This window comes from Rattus rattus, chromosome 6 (assembly GCF_011064425.1).
Source record: "Rattus rattus isolate New Zealand chromosome 6, Rrattus_CSIRO_v1, whole genome shotgun sequence".
Classification (NCBI taxonomy): Eukaryota; Metazoa; Chordata; class Mammalia; order Rodentia; family Muridae; genus Rattus; species Rattus rattus.
Window position 1 is genome coordinate 28104025 of NC_046159.1, and position 19401 is coordinate 28123425.

Below are 19401 nucleotides of genomic sequence, written 5' to 3' on the forward strand. Positions count from 1 at the left end.
TAGCAAGAAGAAAACTAAAATTTTATAGCAATGATTAAACGAAAATTAACAGCACAAGAGATGTGTTCCACACTGGAAAACTCGTTTGCTGAAATATTATTTCTCCTCAACTTCATCTGCAGATTCAAGACGATCCCAATTAAAATTCCAAAGGAACCCTACTTCTGAAAGAAAAGCAGGTGCGAGAGGGATCCATACAGGTTGTTAGGATGAGCCTCAGTTCAAGGCTTCTGCCCGTGTGGGCAGCTCTGACTGGACTGTAGAGGGCAGCACAGGGTCTGGTGAAGGGCAGTGTAGCCACAGACGTTCCTGTCTTAGCAATAGGTCTGCATGCCAGGAGGTAAGGCTGACAATCAATGCCTAGGGTTTGCTACTGACACAGGCTCAGCATGAACAACTCAGACAAATTGAGCTGATGAGTTGGTGAACCCAGGGCTGAAACACAGTAGGTCTGGGGTGGCAAGAGTGTCCCTAATGGAAGGCTCTTAACCTCTCTGCTTCCATAAGATTCCCAGTAGGGCTGCTAATCCTGAAACTCACGCTACCCGCTACCTGGCATGGCTAGAGGCACCCTGGGTGGGAGGGTGTGGTCTAGGAAGTCCCTGGGGTACCAAGTAGGGGGGCTTAGGGACCAGTGTGTTGGTTATTTGGTAAGGAACAGCCTGGTGTAGGAGAAGAGGAGGCGTTCCTACAGAACCTCCTGGAAACGTTGCAGGAGAGAGTAATGCCAGCATTGTTCAGACATCTTCTGATGATGTATCAGCCAAAAGGACAAAGAGAAGGAATGAAAGATGGCTCCCAGCTCCCTGGCTCGCCCCTCAGGGACTGTACCAGGGCAACAATTCGTTGAAATTAAGGAGAGTGGGGAAGGCCAGCCTGAAGGGCTTTGGAGATGTGTTGGGATCTGGAACAGGCAGTCTGGGCAGGAGATCTATTTTAGTGGTCAGTACTACATATGGCCCTCCTAAGTAGATGCTCCAAGAGGGCTGCTCTAGACCCTCCTCCTCCCAGAGGGAATGTGGATGATGAGCTAACAGGTGGGACACTGGGGAGAAGAAGGGGGGAGAGAATGTCTGGAGGCTAAGAGCAAGGATGGCCAAAAGAGACCAAGACAAATCACTATATCTCAGGCTGAAGGACTTTTCGAGGGAAGTCACCCACAGAGAAGAAAGGAGGGGGTGAACAGAGACCCAGGAGAGTTCACTCCTTACCCCAAGGAACAGGAGGGGGCCCTAGATGTTCAAGCCCCCACACTAGTTCCCCCTCTCTGAATAGTTCAGAGAACTGTATTTCCTCATAGTCACCCTGACCTAAAAAAATTAATTTAAACAACTTCAGGAATAGGTAAAATTTTTTCTTTTAAAACTTGCATTAGCCTCCTTTTTAGATGAATGATCTTAAACCCGTTTTCGACCTACAGTTTATATGTTATGATAAATATTCTGTAATTTATATTCTATAATTTTAATTCCAAGAACATTCAACATAAAATGTTGAAAATACAGGATCTCTTAGCCGTAATGTAAGTGAAAAGGCTTGCGTATGGTTAAGGATTCATCCTCTTCAGAAGTTGGAGACCACAGAAGAGCCAAGGTATGGGACCTTAGACTAAAAGCTGAAGTTGCAACAGGCCAGGTTCATTTGTGCACCGTAGCTATCTACATGTCTTTCAGAAGACATGTGGCTACATCACACTTAAGGCACAGCTGGCCCATACGGCGGGATATGTGCTCTCCCTAAACCTGAAAAGCTGCCTTGGCCACCAGGACCCACTCTGTGGCTCTACCCAGCTCCACAGTGCCCCCTGGAGGCTGACCAGTGGAACAAAGAGCAAGGCGGAACTTCATAGAGCCTCCTAATGGAATTTAGTTGAGATCTGTTTACCTTAGCTACTAAGAACCACGGTGGGTGTCTTCGCTGTCAGTGAAACCCATGGGACCACAGACTCACCACACATGTCGCTTAAAGAAATAGAAACAGAAAAGAGGAGGGAGGAGGTCACTGGCTTTGACATGCCACAACCGCTTCTGCTCCTTCTGGCCTCATTAGGAGAGCCCAGTGGCCTGTGGGTGTACGGCCAGCCCCGGCTTGCTTTTTAGCAGCTGATTGGTAAGCAGGCATTCCCCCTGATTATTGTTTATTTGCGGTGTGCCCACGGACACCTGATGTGCACAGTGCCCAGCAGACAGGCACAAATGGGCTCCTCAGGAGGGGCCTCCTCTCCCCAGCTCTTGTACCCAGAGATTTGCATATTGTTGCAACATTGTGACAGGTTTCTTTCCTGCATGGTGCTTTTGCCATGAGTGATAAAAAAATAATTATATGACTTACATAAAGCCTTAGTGTGGGAAGGGAAGTATTAGCTATTACATTTAATTATTTAATGTGGAAACGTATTCACACTGTGTAAAAGCCCAGTGGGAAGGTACACTGTGGTTCCCTGTCTCTGATCCTGCCACGGGAAAAGAAACTGAAGGCATGAGAAGAGGGATTCCCAAACCCAGAGGGCGCCGAGGCAGGAGCTCAACCCACACAAAACAGTGGCCCTGGCTGTGTGGCCGCAGAGTAGCAGATCCTCCTGGGCAGGAAGGGACTTCTGTGAAGCAGGAGCCCTCAGGAACTGAGGCAGTCGTGGCAGCAATGGTGGGCATTGAGCACGTCCTCAGAGGTAGACCTTGCAGTACTTCCCATAACCGACATTGCGCAAACTCAAACTCCCACAGAGGCATGCGCACTTACTATCGCCGTGTCGTATGGAGGCAAGCTGAGGCACTGAGCGGTGAGAGCGCTTGCTGTCGGCTCTCAAGACTCATATCTGAAAGAGGAAGCAGCCACCATTTCCCTCGTGTCTTATTAAGAAGGGGACGCTGGTGCCTGGGTCTAATGGTCTTCGTAGCACCGTGCCTTCGGAGTCAGGCAGACATGGGGCCCAGGACCAGGAGAGGGTACGATGGGGTTGTGGGGAGCTGATGAAAGGGGTTGAGCAGGAAGGAGAGTGTCTTGCCTGGGCTTTGAAGGCTTCCCCAGAGCCTTGCTATCATACTGTTTAGAGACCTGCAGCAGGACCCAGCTCTCTGTCACTCAGAAAGGACTGCCTCCTCTTCCTCATTATACCCACTCCAGGCTGCCAGAGCCTAGTATTCATAGACTATAGTGCACTGTGTGCTTCAACCTAAAGATGTCTGCCATGGCTGGCTCCAGGGGAGCGGCCTCCAGCACCCTACTCTGAGAGGAGTCTTTTGCATAAATCTGTTCATTTATTCTAGCATGGGTAGGAAGAAATAGTTATGAGGTCCTCCAGTCTATCCGGGCACAACTGAGGCAGGGGGAAGCTCCTGAGTCCCCCAAAAGGAGTTTATTTAGCTCATAGCCCCCAATTCCATCTGCTCGGGTAGGCAGACCATCAGCTTTGGGGGTTAGTTTCAGATCTATGGACTCCATCCTTGCACAGTTCTAGGTCTCTGGGAGCCCAGATCGTGTGTGATGAGATGAATGAATGTATCGGTGCCTTCAAATGTTTCCAGTGGCACTCCAGGACAGGTATCTATGAAAAGCACACATTCCCAGGTCTATATACTCCCCCAACCGACCTAGAACCCCATCACAATCCCAGCCAGAGCTGGACCCAACCCTGGCCTGCTCTTGCCAACTGTCCTACAGTAGCCAGCTTTCTGCGCAGGAAGCTGTCCAGAGCTTCTGAATTAGCACACCACAGGATGAGTCTGATGGGAACACAGGAGTCTTCACTGCCTCACAGGCTGAAGGCCATGAGCAGCTGCGTGCTTGGTTATGCCTTCTCCATTAGACGCCGCTAATCTCCGTGATTAGTTATATCTAAGTGGCACCCTGATGTAATGCGATTTACATTATCTCTGCTTGGTGTCAGTTAACCGTTGATTCCATGATATTCCATAAAACCCGCCCTTCACAGGCACACTGAGGCTTTGCCACAGCCACTGCTGTCTCTGGCTGGGTTCGGCACCTCTCCCCAGTTTATCTAGTTTCCCACCTCTCGGTTCCGCAGCCCAGGACCCAGAAAAACCATGGGTTCCAGGAACAAGGCTCAGTCTTCCTCTATGCCTGTGCCCTCCACACCGCCTCACAGCCTGCCCTGTCCAGCAGCGCTTCACATCTTTCTCCAAACACTTGCTCCCCCAAGCCAGGAACCTCCATTCTCTTTGGGGACCCCAGGTTGAGTATAGGCCATGTTTTGTCCCTCTTATTTTAGACCCTGCTTTGCAAGGCGGGTTAGCCACTCCCTCTGGTCTCATGTTGACTGGTGTTTCTTTTCCCTGTCAGAGTTCTGTGGTCATTCCAGAGCCCTGGAACCCAGCCTTGAGTACTTCACATTCAGCCCCACTCCCAGCTTCTCTCTCCCTTCCTCTTCCTTTTCCCTCTCTTTTTCTCCCCATCTTTTTTTTTCAGTATTTCCTTGTTTTCAGCATCCCGATCTCCTATAGAACACCCATGTGCTCTGTGACTCCTCAATCCTGCCACCACCCACGTATTTCTTTGTCTCCCCACCCTGGGCAGTCCCCCATTTCCCACCGGCCTCAAGTGGCCTTTTTCTCCACCGCCATGCCCAACTCTTGCCTTCCACCTAATTCCTGTGATGCCTGAATGTTTCTGTCATCTGCATCCCGTGGCGCCGAGCCTTCCCTCACCCGTGCTTTGTTTTTAACCTATCTTCCTGTCAGCAGCCTCACATCTAGCCTCAGCTAGGATCTCCTAGAGTTTTCCTGCTTGAGCTTTTGTGGCCTAGGAGGGAAGTTGTGGGCCGGTCAACATCAGGTACCAGGAAGGTCCTGGCTTCCTCCTTATTTCTTTGCTTGGCTTTCCCAGACCCATACAAGAAGATGAAGGTGGGCAGGAAGGAATGCAGAAGAGAAGGCATAACAAATAGTAGGGAGGAACTAATCTTTACTGTAAAATTTCTATGAATGAGTATCCTAACCTTAGCATACCAATGAAAGTGCGCACAGAGGCTTCCTGTGTTACCACCATCTGCTGTGAGGTGTGTTCCCGTCCTGATAGAGGAGGCCTCTGGCCTGGACGGAGGAGAGACAGGATCCAGAATTCTGCAATAGAGTGTGTATCTACAATCTCTCCTGCAGTCATCCTATTCCCTGAATCAGAGACGGCAGCCACCCTGGAAACCCAGCACTCTTTTCCACAAGCTTCTAGCCTAAGGAAGACCACGTCTCCCCTGGCTTGAACAGTTGTTTGCTAAGAACTTGGCAGTGTGCTATCTGTATGAACCTGAGTGTAATAAAATTAAGCCGTGACAACCTACACGCTGTCACAGTGTCAACGCTGCCAGCCTAGCCGCTCTCAAGAGCATCTCAAGGGCAGTAAGCAGATAGATGGTGAGCAGAAAGGGCCTAGGCGAGCCCAAGAACCTTCAACTTCCTGTTCCTTCCGCATACATTGCTTCTAGATGCCTGGTTTTGCTCAGCCCCACATGAAAGGCCAGCCTGTGGATGCTACCTAACAATGAGGTAGACAGGTTGACTCTAGGTAATCATGACCAGAACTAATACAAATTTAGAGCTCCCTCCAGATCGGGTACTGGTCTAAGTGTTTTGTGCATATGGTACCTTGTAAATGAAACCTTAATGCTATGGTCAGCCCCATTTTCTACATAGGAAAAGAGACACGGATTAAACTATTTGTTCATTCTTAATGCTATACTTTGGATCTTGAGTCCATTGAGATGCAGCTGAACCTTTAGAAGTAGGGCCCTGGTGGGAGGAAGCTGGGTCCTTGGAAGAGTGTCTTTCAAGTGTAGAGGCCCTTTCTGTTTCCTTTGCCTGACCACCATGAAATAAACAGACCTATTCCACCACTGCAATCTACCTCACCAGAGACCCAGAGCAGCAGAAACAACGCCATGCACTAAAGCCATGAGCCAAAATCACCTTCCCCTTTCCCTGATTCCCACACGTACTTTGTCGTGATAATAGGAATCTGACACACACACACACACACACACACACACACACACACACACACACACACACACACACACACGGCTGCCCCGTTAGAAAGCGGAAGCATAGGGTTTAAACCAGCTGCCTCCAAAGATCACTCTGTTAAGAACACTGCCTGTGTCGACAGAGTAGGGCTCCCATGACATCACTGAGTCGAGGTACAACTAATCCGAAAGAGGAGAAAATACAAAACCCCCGTGCATATGAAATGTGCAACCTTTGTAGTCACTTTTCCTTCCTGAAAGTGATTCGCTGAAGCAAATGCTAATCAGCTGTCCATTACTCAGAAGCTCTGCCCAGGAGGGGGAGGGGCTAAAAAGCAACTTTATGAAATTCATAGGCAAATGGATGGAACTGGAGAATATCATCCTGAGTGAGCTAACCCAATCACAGAAAAACACACATGGTATGTACTCATTGATAAGTGGATATTAGCCCAAATGCTCGAATTACCCAAGATGCACAGAACACATGAAACTCAAGAAGGATGACCAAAATGCAAATGCTTCACTCCTTTTTTAAAAGCAGAACAAGAATACCCTTGGGAGGGAATAGGGAGGCAAAGTTTAGAACAGAGGCAGAAGGAACACCCATTCAGAGCCTGCCCCACATGTGGCCCATACATATACAGCCACCAAACTAGATAAGATGGATGAAGCAAAGAAGTGCAGGCCAACAGGAACTGGATGTAGATCTCTCCTGAGAGACACAGCCAGAATACAGCAAATACATAGGCAAATGCCAGCATTAAACCACTGAACTGAGAACAGCACCCCTGTTGAAGGAATCTTAGAAAGGACTGAAAGAGCTTGAAGGGGCTTGAGACCCCATATGAACAACAATGCCAACCAACCAGAGCTTCCAGGGACTAAGCCACTACCCAAAGACTATACAGGGGCTGACTCTGGGCACCAACTGCATAGGTGGCAATGAATAGCCTAGTAAGAGCACCAGTGGAAGGGGAAGCCCTTGACCCTGCCAAGACTTTCCCAGTGAACGTGATTGTTGGGGGGAGGATGGGGAGGAGAACACCCATAGAGAAGGGGAGGAGGAGGGGTGAGGGGGATGTTGGCCCGGAAACCTGGAAAGGGAACAACAATCGAAAAGTAAATAAGAAATACCCAAGTTAATAAAGATGAAAAAAAAGCAATGATCAGACTTTGGCAGTGGGGACCATGCCCAACTTTCCCCAGCTAAACCAGAAAGAAGAGCCCCATATTCTGATCTCATGCCAAGAGCCTGGTAATTTGAAAGGGGAGGCCCCTCAGCAGGTAGGGTGTTGTGAGCGGCAAGAGAAGGCTTCTAGCTCTATACACACCGCCTCTTCTGCATGTCTCTCTCTCTTCACTGGCTCTGAGGAGCTGGGAAGTCAGAGGTTTGGTTTGCCACTTCTAAATGACCCAGCACAATGTCTCTAGCCCTGATGTTGCAACTGGGGGAGCCCACTTACCTGAGGAAAGATTGGTGAAGTATAAGCTGATCCTAGTTAAACTGATAAAAAAGGGGGGGTCAGTGTCCCCCACTATCCTCTCTGTTCTACTCCCGAGCCCCAAATGCTCATGGGAAAACAAAGGGTGGGAGACATGCATCTGTGTGCGTACAAAAGAAAACACTTAACTCTTACACACCAGAGCATGTAGAGGAAATATTCTTCCAGCCCCCTCATATAAGGACTTGGCCAGGTGCCTCCCTTGGACAACCTAGTGATTACCAAATTGGTGGGAAATTGTTGCGTGTGGGCTTTGTTTCTGGAACGGGTATGGGGCGAGTGGGAGATGATGGTTCTTGAAATAGTGGGAAGAAGAAGAAGGCAACAAAAGGAATTGAGACCTTGAAGCTGGATCTGCAGCCATCCTCAAGGCCCAGCTGAAAGGACCAATGGGCCAAGGGATAAAGGGATGGGAATGTGGGTGTATAGGTCAGGGTGAAAAGCTGCCTCTTAAAGGGACGCTCTACCCTCAGCACTGCTCTGACCACTCTGCATTCCAGCTGTGCGTGTTGTTGCCAGGACTGGGTGTCCACCAGAGCCTTTGGCAACAAGGGAACTCGGTTTCAACACCCAGTGATTTCCACAAGGTTAGAGGACACAGAAGTCTACCAAAAGCTCCAACAGCACAGCCTGGGACAGGCAACCAGGAGGTGGGATTAATCCCAAGAGGCCTAGCCAGTCTGTGAAGCTATGGCAGGGGGAGGGGGTGTGTGACAGCTGAGGGTCATTTCTTTCTCTCTGCGCATAAAAAAGTCAATCCAAGAGAAAGGGAAAACAGAAGCGCACAGCTGGGGGTTGACGGTCCCTTTAAATCTCAGCCCCTTCCCCTGCTATGTACTAGCAAATTAACTGTGTGTGTATACATGCTTTTCACCATGGAGGCCACTCTTCTGCCTCCCTCCTTCTCTCTCCCTGTTCAGAGGTATTGCAGACCATGGCAAATTTACTCGTCTGTTGCAGGTCTTTGGTGGATGGAAAGATCCCATCTCCTCTTCCTTGTTTGAGCAGAGACTCCTGCCCTCTCTCTCCTCCTGTTCTGTACCCCAATAACATTTGTTTGCCACGTTTCCTAGGTTGGAGCTGAACATCCTACGGTTTTACTTTTGGTCCTCTTTCTCTCCCTTCTCTTCTTTGACCTCTCTTCCGTTTTCCTTCTGAAGTATCTCTATTCGCAGACAAATGACTCACATTTATAGATAGTCCCCAGCATTCTTCCAAGATCCAGTTTTAAAGCGTACACATATGTAGGGCTCACTGGGGAGATTCACCCCTAGCCGCCCTCTCCCAGATTCATGTTCCTTTCTACCCTGAGTAGTGTGTAAGAACCCAGGAGTGCACTGACTATTTCCTGCTTAGAGCATGTGACTTAATTGGAAGAGAGAAGTCCATGACCCTCCTCTGACCTTTAACCTGGACAGACTCAGCCCCAGTCAGGCTGCCCAAAGCAACGTAGGTTTTCTTTGGGCAGAAACGCTTGGGAACTTAGAGTCCCCTTTCCTTGTGACCTGACCTCCTCGTCTAAGAATAATAGCCCTAGGACAGCCTGTCTTGTAGTTTACTCTAGAAGGAGACGGCTGGGAAGCCAGACAACTGAGGAATCTGGATAAAGCAGGAGGATGGGAGTGTAGGCTCAGCACTTATGAATAAAGAGTGCCAAAGAGAGCTGTCGACCTTTGGGAGCAAAGAGCTGAGGCGCTCCTTGAGCACCTTCCTCCTTCCAGAGCCTCTTGCCAAGCTCCAGACACCCATCTCGGAGAGCCGTGCTGAGCAAGCCCCTTGGAGAACTCCCTCTGGAAAACAAAGGAGGCAAATGTCATTGTGAAAAGAAGAGTGGGTCTCCTTAGTCCTAGGTCCTCTCCATTCCACCAAGGGGACCGAGACGCTATGCTCTGAGACAAGGCCCTTTAAGCTGGCACTCCCCTCCCTACAGAGGCAAGTACCAAGACTCCTTGAGAATGCCACTTGCTCTTTGTAAAGAGGCTGCTTACCCAGCAGTCCCCAGCCCTCTGAGCATTCTGGACATCCGGTCACACAGTTGTCCGTGTGCTTCAAAAAGCTTTCCGTGGTTTCTCATCTGTTTCCTCTTCCAAGTAAGTGGAAAGTCAATGAAAAACCCAGGCGGGCAACAGTAATAAAGTTGGGACCCTGGTTTTCCCCACCATGCTGGACTCCTCTCCAGGGCTCCAGGCTCCTTCCTAAAAAAGCAGTAACCCACCCATCAACCAATCCCGCCTCCCCCAGCCTGTACCCATGGAAGTCCTTGGCAGCTCCCATCACTTTGGGCAGCATTCTCATCCTACTGAGAGTTTATACCAAGGAGCCTGGGGTGGTACTTATGGGACCCCCCCTGAGGGTACTGTCTGGAGAGGCTTCCTAGACCAGGAGACACTTCCGTCCCATCAGAAAAGCCAAACTTGCCCTGAGGAGTATGAGCATGACCCGTGCAGGAAAGAGGCTAAACCTGAGTCCACCTACACAGAGTCCATCTTGCTGTGGACACTGCTTCAGCCACTTGGTCCTTTGGTGACCTTGAGCTCTGAGTCCAGACTTATCAACCACAAGATGACTGCTCTCCCTTCTGATAGGTCCTTCTAGTAGACAGAACCGAAAGTGGAGGTCATATATGATATACAATAGACTACATGCTATGTGCAATATAGTGTATATGATACATGATATACTGTATACTCGACTATAGAAGATGACACCATCAGTGTAGTCCAGCCACTGTGTCTTACTCACTCCCTGTACCCATGGCTTCCTCTGCCCTGAGGAAGTGGAAGGATCCTCTGTGGAGGAGGCGGAGAGGATGTGGACCATGTGACCCATGAAAGGCAGGGCAGGAGGACCGAGCTGAATACCTCCCTGCCGCTCCTAACCCAACCAGGCTCCTGGCGGATGCTGGTGTTTGAAACTCCCAACAGCAACACTCAGGTGCCAGAACAGTGATTCTAATGGTGATGTTGCTCTGTTCTTGTCTGTCTAATATTCCTTTTTAATCCCCGTCCTGCCTGCCCCTCCCTCATGTAGGGTTACTTTAGTGATCCCTGGAATGTTTTTGACTTCCTCATCGTCATTGGGAGCATAATTGATGTCATTCTCAGTGAAACTAATGTGAGTATCGCTCTGCCCTCCCCAGGGACTCTGGTCCTTCCACCTCTCCTGCCTCCACCACTCCTTCCTCTCTCTCTCTCTCTCTGTTTACCTCTTTTTTATGTTTTTGTTTTAATTTCTGATTTTACCCACCTCCAGTCATGCTTTTTATTGAACCTGCCGTCGTCTTGTGAGAGGGGGAAAAAAAGCAGAAATCTATTCTCCTTTTTTTCCCACGTGTCCTGGCTACGCCGGGCCCAAGGGCGCAGAGCTGAGCGGAGGGAACAGGCTGCACACGGGTTGGGCCAGCCCTGGCTGCCTTCCGGGTGGCTGTCGCCCACCCACCTCGGAACTAACCTAGCTTTTGCCAGGCCTCCCCATCCTGAGGAAACCAGGTTACCCAGGTTTGAGCCGCCAGCATGTAGAGTGGTAAGATTATCTAATGCACCGCGTAACCTTTTTCTTCTCTCATTTTTTTTCTCTTCTCTCCTTTCTTTCATGCCTCTTTTTTGTTTTTTGTTTTTTGTTGTTTTTTTTTTTTTCATTTTTCCTCCTCCCTGTGTTTTTGTTTTCTCCTCTTTTGTTGGTTTGTCTCCTTCTCTCTTTCCTGGCTTTTCTGCCCCATGCAGCACTATTTCTGTTATGCATGGAATACATTTGACGCCTTGATTGTTGTGGGTAGCATTGTTGATATAGCAATCACCGAGGTACACGTAAGTACATGGCGTCTGTGACCCGGCCAACCCCGCCTGCTCTAACATCCATCTGTTCCCCCCTGCTTTATTTTTTGTCTTTCATCTTATCTCCTGTGCCCACCTCCTTGTTTCTATTTCATGTTTTACTTTGTTTAAATTGGCTCATATTTGTTTTGTTTTCTTTGCTTTGTTTGGAGATTCCGTTTTTAAGTTATTTGGTTAATCTTTGGAACGCACTAAGACTTCCTTTTCAATGTTGGTTGCTGCATCTATTTTTCTCTCAGCCTGGCATGACTCACACCGTATAGGAGGGTGCAGCTATGTGAGTTATGGAGGGAGAAAAAGGAAGGGTCCTTTACAAGTTCTGGGCAAGCACTGGAGCTGCGACCCAAGCCTTTCTTTACCCCACACTCGTCTCCAGACACCACCTTGCCTCCTCTTGATTGCCCACCCTCATAACGCAGAACACCCAGAGTTGAGGCTGTGAACATGCCTGCACTGTCAGCCATGACCTTCCCTCTCCCAAGAACTAGCAGATTGTCTTCACATTGGACAGACTCTGTCTGCATTGACCGAATGCCATCAGCCCACGCTCGACACTTTGAGGGAGAAAGTACTGGTCACGTTTGAGATTTGCTTGTCCTCCCTTTTCTGGAAACAATAAAGAGCCTGGTGATTTACTGAACGCTCTTTGGGCAGGTTTTCTCTTCCCATTGCTATGGACACAGGATCCGTGTAAGCCTCATGCCCCTGTGAGCTCACCATAGAGCGTGAACTGTGCGTCCATCTGCTCCTCCTCCTCTTCTCCTTCATAACCTGCCCCTGGCTCTCGGGCCTCAGGCAGAACCCACAGTCATAGTCCTGTTGCCCTCTCCTCCCCAGAGCTGCCTCCTTCTATACAGTCCCTGCACATGTCTTCTTGTTACCTGGCATGTTTAAGCACCCTCTCTTTCTCTATAAGCAAGTCCTCTTGCAGTTATTCCTTAACATGTCTCGTTTACTTTTCGTCATTATTTTTCCATTAAGTAAGAGAGTCGATGATGTTTGCACAAACCTTTGATGGATAGAACCATTGAATAAGAGCGCAGAGCACCTGATTCTGTAATTTGATCTTAGATGTTTGGAATCCCCCCGCTGTCCTTCATACATCCCCACCCCCTACATGCAGCCTGGCCCACTCCCAAGATTGAATGGACATATTCTCTCACTGGTTTGGTCCTCTGTGTAGCCACGGGACTCAGGAAGGACGACTTCATGTTTTTCATGCAGTCCTTTCTTCGCCCCCTTGCCGATGCCCGTTGCCTCTCCCATAGCTCCAGCCTCAACTGCCCCTCTGTCTCTGAGACCTTGGCTCTCTCTCTCTCTCTCTCTCTCTCTCTCTCTCTCTCTCTCTCTCTCTCTGTGTGTGTGTGTGTGTGTGTGTGTGTGTGTGTGTGTGTGTGTGTGTGTGTGTGTGTGTGTGTGTGTGTGTTTAGCTGGGACCCAAGCCTTTCCTAACCTCGATCATCTCAAGACACCACCTCTCCTGCTATTGGTTTCCCATCCTCACAACATCCTTCAAAGATGTGCTCTCCAAACAGAGCACCCAAAGTGTGCAGCTATGTGTATATGGGCATTTGTACACTCCCACGCTTAGATGCATACATGTAAACCTTTAGGCTTGTCTCCTTCCTGGAAATTCTCAGATAAATAATAACAAAATCAGTCTTTCACAACTGCTGCTAACCTCCTCCCTGAGTACACACCTAGCTTGCAGTCCGTGTGACCCCTAAGTGACACTCCAGTTGTTATTTAAGTCTCAGAACTCAAAGGCTAGACTCTGTGCTTAGCACAGATGCCATGCACTGTGCTGCCCTGAGAGTCCTGCAGGGAAAACAGCAAAAAGAAAGACAAGCCACGGGCTCTGCCATCTGTATGCAGACAGTAGTGCAGATATATGCAGAAGTCGGTGCAAAGCTAAGCAGTAGAGGAAAGCATGGGGAAGGACAGCTGGCTGCTTCCCATGATGGTAGAAGACCCAGTGCACCCCAGGAGCTCCTCTGGGGTTCTTTTACTGGCAAATCCCATAGCTCTCATCCTGCCTTGACATCTCTATTTCCGTTTTCAATTTTAAAAGGCAAAGCAAATAGACTTGTTCCCTATGTAAGAATGAAGATGTGGGTATATGTGTGTGCTCACATAACAGCAACTCTTCAAAAGCCTTATGTCAACTGTAAAGATCTATGGAGTAAAACATACAGCATCTAGGAAAACCACATCCTCCCAAAGCCTGATCTTACTAGACCATCTCCTTGGCGTGCCCATAACTTAGAACCTACACGCACCAAGGATAGCTTTGCCCAGATGCCGTTAATTAGACTCATGGAGGTAACTAGCAGGTGCAGCCCATCAGAGAAAGTACAGGTCATCAACAGCCACAGGACCAGAGCGTGACTGGCCTGTGACCACAAGTGTTACCGTAAAGATGTGCACTGGGCCAGCAGCCAGTAGGACAGCCGCAAGGTAAGAAGGAATGCCTGGCTCACATTTCTCTGCCTTTAGGTGACCTGCTGCAAGCCCAGTGCCAGGTTTTTCTTAGGAGCCCATGGGAAAATCAAGGAAATTCCACATCCCTAGCTCCTGCTCCAGGCCTTCCCAGACTTCTCTATACACATACTATCATCATAAACACAGATTCCCAGACCCACGTTCTACTCAGAAGCTACCCACGATGGCTTTTCACCTGTAAGCCATCCCCTCATGTTCCTCCGGGACATGGCTGTCACCCTTTCACTGAATCTGGTATTCACCCTTCCTTCCTTCTTTCCTTCCTTCCTTCCTTCCTTCCTTCCTTCCTTCCTTCCTTCCTTCCTTCCTTCTTCCTTCCTTCCTCTCTTTCTTCCTTGCAAGCCCCCCCTGCCCAGGAAATGTACTTTTCATCAATTCTGGGGTCAGCACACACTCATCTCTGTATGTTCACAGTCCTTCTATGGGTAGACACTTCTTTAGCCACCTGGTATAAAAAGAACCCAGTATTCATGGGTTTGTATTCTAGCAAGAAAGCAGTGGGTACAGAGAATAAAGACAAGAATGTTCAAAGAGTACTGGTCAGGGGCACTTGGCATAGACAGGTGGGACTTTTATATTCGGAGCAACTTTGGATTTAGATTCCTTTTTATCTTAAATTTCGAACTCTGAAGATTCAGAATGGGCTCCTTCTAACAGCTGCGGGCTGTTTCCAAGTGCCCCTTCAAGCCTCCGCTCTACCTTGTAAGGATGCCTCAAACCCAGGTCTCTGCCCCTCTCCCTAGCACTTCATCTTGTCTAAACCTACCCTGTTCTTCCGACGTGAGCTCTGTAGAGTCAAAGTGTGGTGTTGTTCCACTTTGATAGAGCCTTGCTTCTTCTCCAGCCCTGGAGTGGAATCAAACCTTCTAGAAGTGGTCCATGGTTGTTTGTGGAAAGTTCTGGTAGCATCCACCCAGAGTGCTCCCTGATATCCCAAATGGGAATCAGTTTGAGGATGTGACCAGTAGCCTTTCTGAGCTTTTTCATTGTGCCTCTTAAAGGATATTGAATGATAGAAAGTTCTAGAAGACATTATTTCCTACGTTATAGGTGCAGAGAGCCGTTTTCAAATTGTACATTATGAAGCCATGGTTGTTTCCAGCCCCAGGATGATGACATGAGGTGTCTTAGGGTAGTTAGGGTAGTTAGTCCAGGTCCCTGGGCCTCAGTGTGTTTGAGTGTGGTAGGAGTGAATGGAGAGGGCTGAGAGTATCTTGCAGCCCCTGGCCTTTGTGATCCAGTATGGTGAGGTAAGAGTTCCCTGCCCCATTTCTAGGACTGACAGGTCCACACTGTGCTCATGTCCACCTGGGCACCCATGTGGCTCATCTGAGGATTGGACAGAGACAGGGACAAGAGAGACCATTCTAGGAAGAGCTGTAAGCACTGGGATAGAACCAGCAACCCTTGGGGACTTCTAGGCAAACTTAGTGGAAGAAACATGGAAGAATGGCTAGATGCAAGGTGTCAGGTCACAGAATAGACCAGAGCATGAAAATAAACTCAGAATCTATGGCAGTTGCTGTGACCTTGGCTGGTTAGGAGGAAGAAGAAATAGGAACAACGGGAGACCTAGTTCTTGACTTTTTCAGTCTTCAAGAGAACTCCATGACTCATGTGATTGAATCAAGACCAAGGCCCCCCCTGCACATGTGAAATCTAGGCCTAGGCAAGGCGAGCAGCCTGTCCAGAGTCTTACAGCTAACTGATGACACACCTATGATTCAAGCCATTCCTGTCAGTCAACTCTTGCAGGCCCACAGAGCAACAGCCATGCACTGAGATGGTGTCAGCATAACATCACTGAAAGTAGGGATTAGTGAGTTCTACTACTCACAGGCCCTCAACTGGTGCCTTCCTGCAGCTGACCTACACAGCACTGCTTACCAACCTCCCGTGCTGATGCTCAGCCAAGGGACGCTCGCTACCCTTGGGATGCTCACACAAAGCGTTGTATAGGGACCTCACAGAGGCAGTAGCAGGAGAGAGACTCCAGAGAGAACAGGCATGGAGATGGAATGCACACCACATCCACTGGCCCAGTCAACAGAGGCAAGAAACAGGGAGAGAGAACAAGAGAAAGATACAGGGCTGCCGAACTGGCAAGAGGACTGGTGTCAGCTTCAGGAAAGGACTCCAGGTCTCCGTCACTGCCATCTCTGGGGCTGTCTTTCCCCAACAGTATCTTTCCACCACAAGCCCACAATCATGACTTCCAGTTACCAACTGTTCCTTACTGCCTTCCTATAATGAAGCCTGTTGGATCTTTCTCTGGCTCCAGTTCCTGCCTGCATTGGCAAACAGCCTAGGCATGGAGCTTGCTGCCTGTTACGGACCCCCACAGAGATGAGGAACGCACAAAATAGCAAACAAGACAGACATGACCATAGGCTTAAACTGTTTAGCTTGGGGCATTGTGGACATCCAATGTCAAATGGCTCCAGTCCACCTATATAGCACACCAAAGTGTTTTCTCTTGCAGCTAGGAAGGAACTAAAGACCAGGGTGATGACATGAGGTTGTCTAGGGGACACCATCTGGCCTGCCTAGGCTCCTTCCCACACAGAACTCACTCAGTGATTACATCCTGACTCTGCTGTGAATGGTGCTTCTGAGACCATGTAAGCACAGTGTGTAGGGGATGCTAAGGAAAGGCTACTCCAGCCAAGCAAAGCTTTCTGTGTCATATGGCTTTAAGGCTCAAGAATAAGTTACCCCAGACTTTCTCGGCTTTCTTTGCGAAGTTGTCATTACCTGGGCTGGGGAGCCTAAGACACAGGTCTCAGAGAACCCCCATCTTGTGCCCTGCTTCAAAGACATGACCTAAGGACTATCAAGCTAGGGCATAATAGTAAAAGAAGAAAATACCAGAGAGGTAATCAGACCTAAGCCTAAATTTTGAAGTAAAATACAACTTAAGTAGATGATATCTTAATCCGGGCAACAAAAGGCTAACAAAGGAAGCATCAGGAGGAAAGATAACCATGGTGAGTGAAGGTGTTTGAGTGGTTGAAAAATAAACTACTTTATTTCTCTGTGATGGCTACAGGCTAGTTTAGTGGGACCAGCTGGCTGATGAATTTTCTGAATTGCCCCCCTCTTATTTAAGATGAGATCTTCTGGTTCACCGGAAGTCCTTTAAGGGCTTACCCAAGTGATGGGTAGATGGGAGGACATTAGGATGTTCCTAGGAGCAAAGCAACAATTCAGAACAGCCGCACTGCAGAACCCTGGCATGTCTACTGAGCAGATGGCCTCTGCGTGGCTCTCCCACTCCACTGCTGAATCCTCAGAAGCACATAACCCTTTATCTATCAATCCATAGGCAAAAGCCCTGAACCAGCCAGGGGTTGGAGGGGTGGTGGGTGACCAAAAATTGCACTCAGAGACATAGGCTTGACCATCATGATAGCTGACTCATGCCAGTGGAAGAGGGGCTTGGGTGCTTGGACGAGAAATGTGCTATGCATGTGAGTGTGTGTGTGTGTGTGTGTGTGTGTGTGTGTGTGTGTGTGTGTTCATCTGTTTCTGTGTTCTCTATCCACCCAGTAACTATATCCTACTGACCCATCCCCCCCAGACATGCAGCCTAGCCCGGCAGCTGGCAATCTGAACAGCACTGACATAGACTGTGCTATTGTGTCAAGAGAAGGCCCTTCTGCCCCCTTCCTCACTCTCTCTACCATCCCCTAAACAATCAAAACCAACTCGCTATGGGAAAAAAGTAGTTTGTTAGTCAAGAAATATGTTACCAATAAGTATTTTCAGACTACAAGAAGAGTATCTATGAACAGTTCTTTCCTTCAAAAATCCCATTATGTGTTTCCTTGTGTGTATCTTAAAAATGAACGCAGGGGCAACATCCCAAAGCAGAAGGCACGGACCTAGGCAACCACAACAAAGGGTGAGATCAGTCAGGGTTGCTGTATACCAGAGCCCAGTGTTGGAGTATCAGCCCAGGAAAATTACAGGGAAAGGGGACAAGAGGAGCCTTGTGCTCCCGTGAACTACTGCCACCAAGCAAGCTCAGCCATCTAGCCCAGGAAACCAACTTCTTTGGGCACTATTGACATTGTCCTAAATTGTGTACAAGGCCTTGGAAACTAAAACGAAGTTCAGCATCCTTTCATGTCGATGGCCAAGGGTCTCCATCTCTGAATTGAGTTCTAGGCAAGGCCATGTCCAGCCTGAACCTGATCTTTCTGGAGAGGACTGACTGCCTCCTTAGATTTGTCTCTTAGATGTAATTGGAATTCATCCTTCTCCAACCCAAGGAGCTGTCACTATAAAGTCCCCTTGCTTAGCTGTGTGTGTGTGACAGTGGGCACACATAAACCAGGGTTTGTCCTTCAGCCAGTGCTTCGTAGAGCAGGCCGAAGGGTAGAAAGTGGGAGTACTAAAAGGTTAGCCTAAAACAGGCTAACTGAGAACAAAAATAAATAAACAAAACTTGAGCTCCCTTCACAAATCTGGAAGACCTTACTTCCTCCTCTGGATTGGGGCCGAGTTGTTCCATGCACAGCCAGAGGTGGCTGCTGAATAGAACAGGAGAATCTTGTGGGTCCTTGTTGGCCGTGTGGCCCAGTGACACCCAGCCCATGTTCTCATTGGAGTTCCTCACCCTGCCAGGCCCACGCTCGTATATTTCTTTCACCTGTTTCCTTATGCCCTGTCCTACCACTGTGTTGTTCCTCTGTTAGCCAAGACCTAGAATACCAGGCTCTTCGTTGGAGACTCATTACAGCTTATCTCTGTCTGCCTTTCTTTAAAGCCAGCTGAACATACCCAATGCTCTCCCTCTATGGTAAGAACAACCCTCCAGACCACATTTCCAGCTTCTGTGCCCCCCACCTCTAGTCACCCACGTCTTATCCACCCCGATTTCCAGAGCCCTGGGAACCCAGCCCAGCTCCCATTGCATGTGGCCACCATGTCCATTGTGTGCCTTACCTGCCTGTGCTCACATGAGCTGTGCAAGGGTGTGTGTACAGTGGTATTCCTCTACTTCCCCAAGCTTCCTTTGGGTGGCGAGTCACCGTGGTCCACTGGGAGAGAACTGGACCCAGGATCTTTCCTGTTAGACATCCCGAGGACCACATGTTTCATCCAACGTAGGAATTCGTGAAGGGCGCTTTTGAGAACTGTGACTAGGGCTCCAGGGAGAAGAAAGAAGCAGGTGTGGGGTCCGGCTAGAAGGAGAGGCAGTTCTGGGTGGTTCTATAATGACCAGCCTACCCTGAGCTTCATATGGAAAGCTGTGAGAAGCACACGCTGGGATTTGCTATGGCACAGGCTTGGCCCTCTGGTCTCTCTGCTGTCTCCCTGAGCCTTAGTCTTAGGTCTTTCTAAGTTCTCACTACCTATGCACTAGAGTCATTTTTCTGTAAAGTGGGAAGCGACCCATCTGAACCACCACTGATAGAAGGATGTCCATTTCTTATGGCCGAGTGGTAACCGTGCCTCAGCACTCGACCTTGAAGTCTCCTTGGAATGGCTTCCCCTAAGAGCTCCATCACAGCTTTCAAACCAGGCTGGTGATTCCCCAAACCCATGGCAGCTAGATTGCGAGATGTAGTGCTGGTCCCCA

At 49.0% G+C, this 19401-nt stretch overlaps 1 protein-coding gene across 3 annotated transcripts in view; it reads left to right on the forward strand.

The window, feature by feature from the left end:
- The window catches only part of Cacna1c (calcium voltage-gated channel subunit alpha1 C), a 608098-nt gene that overhangs the window by 556194 nt on the left and 32503 nt on the right, over positions 1–19401 (forward strand). For 2 of the 3 annotated variants that reach the window (XM_032905806.1, XM_032905804.1), the window contains exons 30-31: positions 10510–10593; positions 18586–18618. In XM_032905806.1, coding sequence (XP_032761697.1) covers positions 10510–10593; positions 18586–18618 — 117 coding nt within the window. Of the gene's footprint in view, positions 1–10509; positions 10594–11201; positions 11286–18585; positions 18619–19401 lie in introns of all 3 variants that reach the window. The other variant, XM_032905803.1, reaches the window with a different exon arrangement.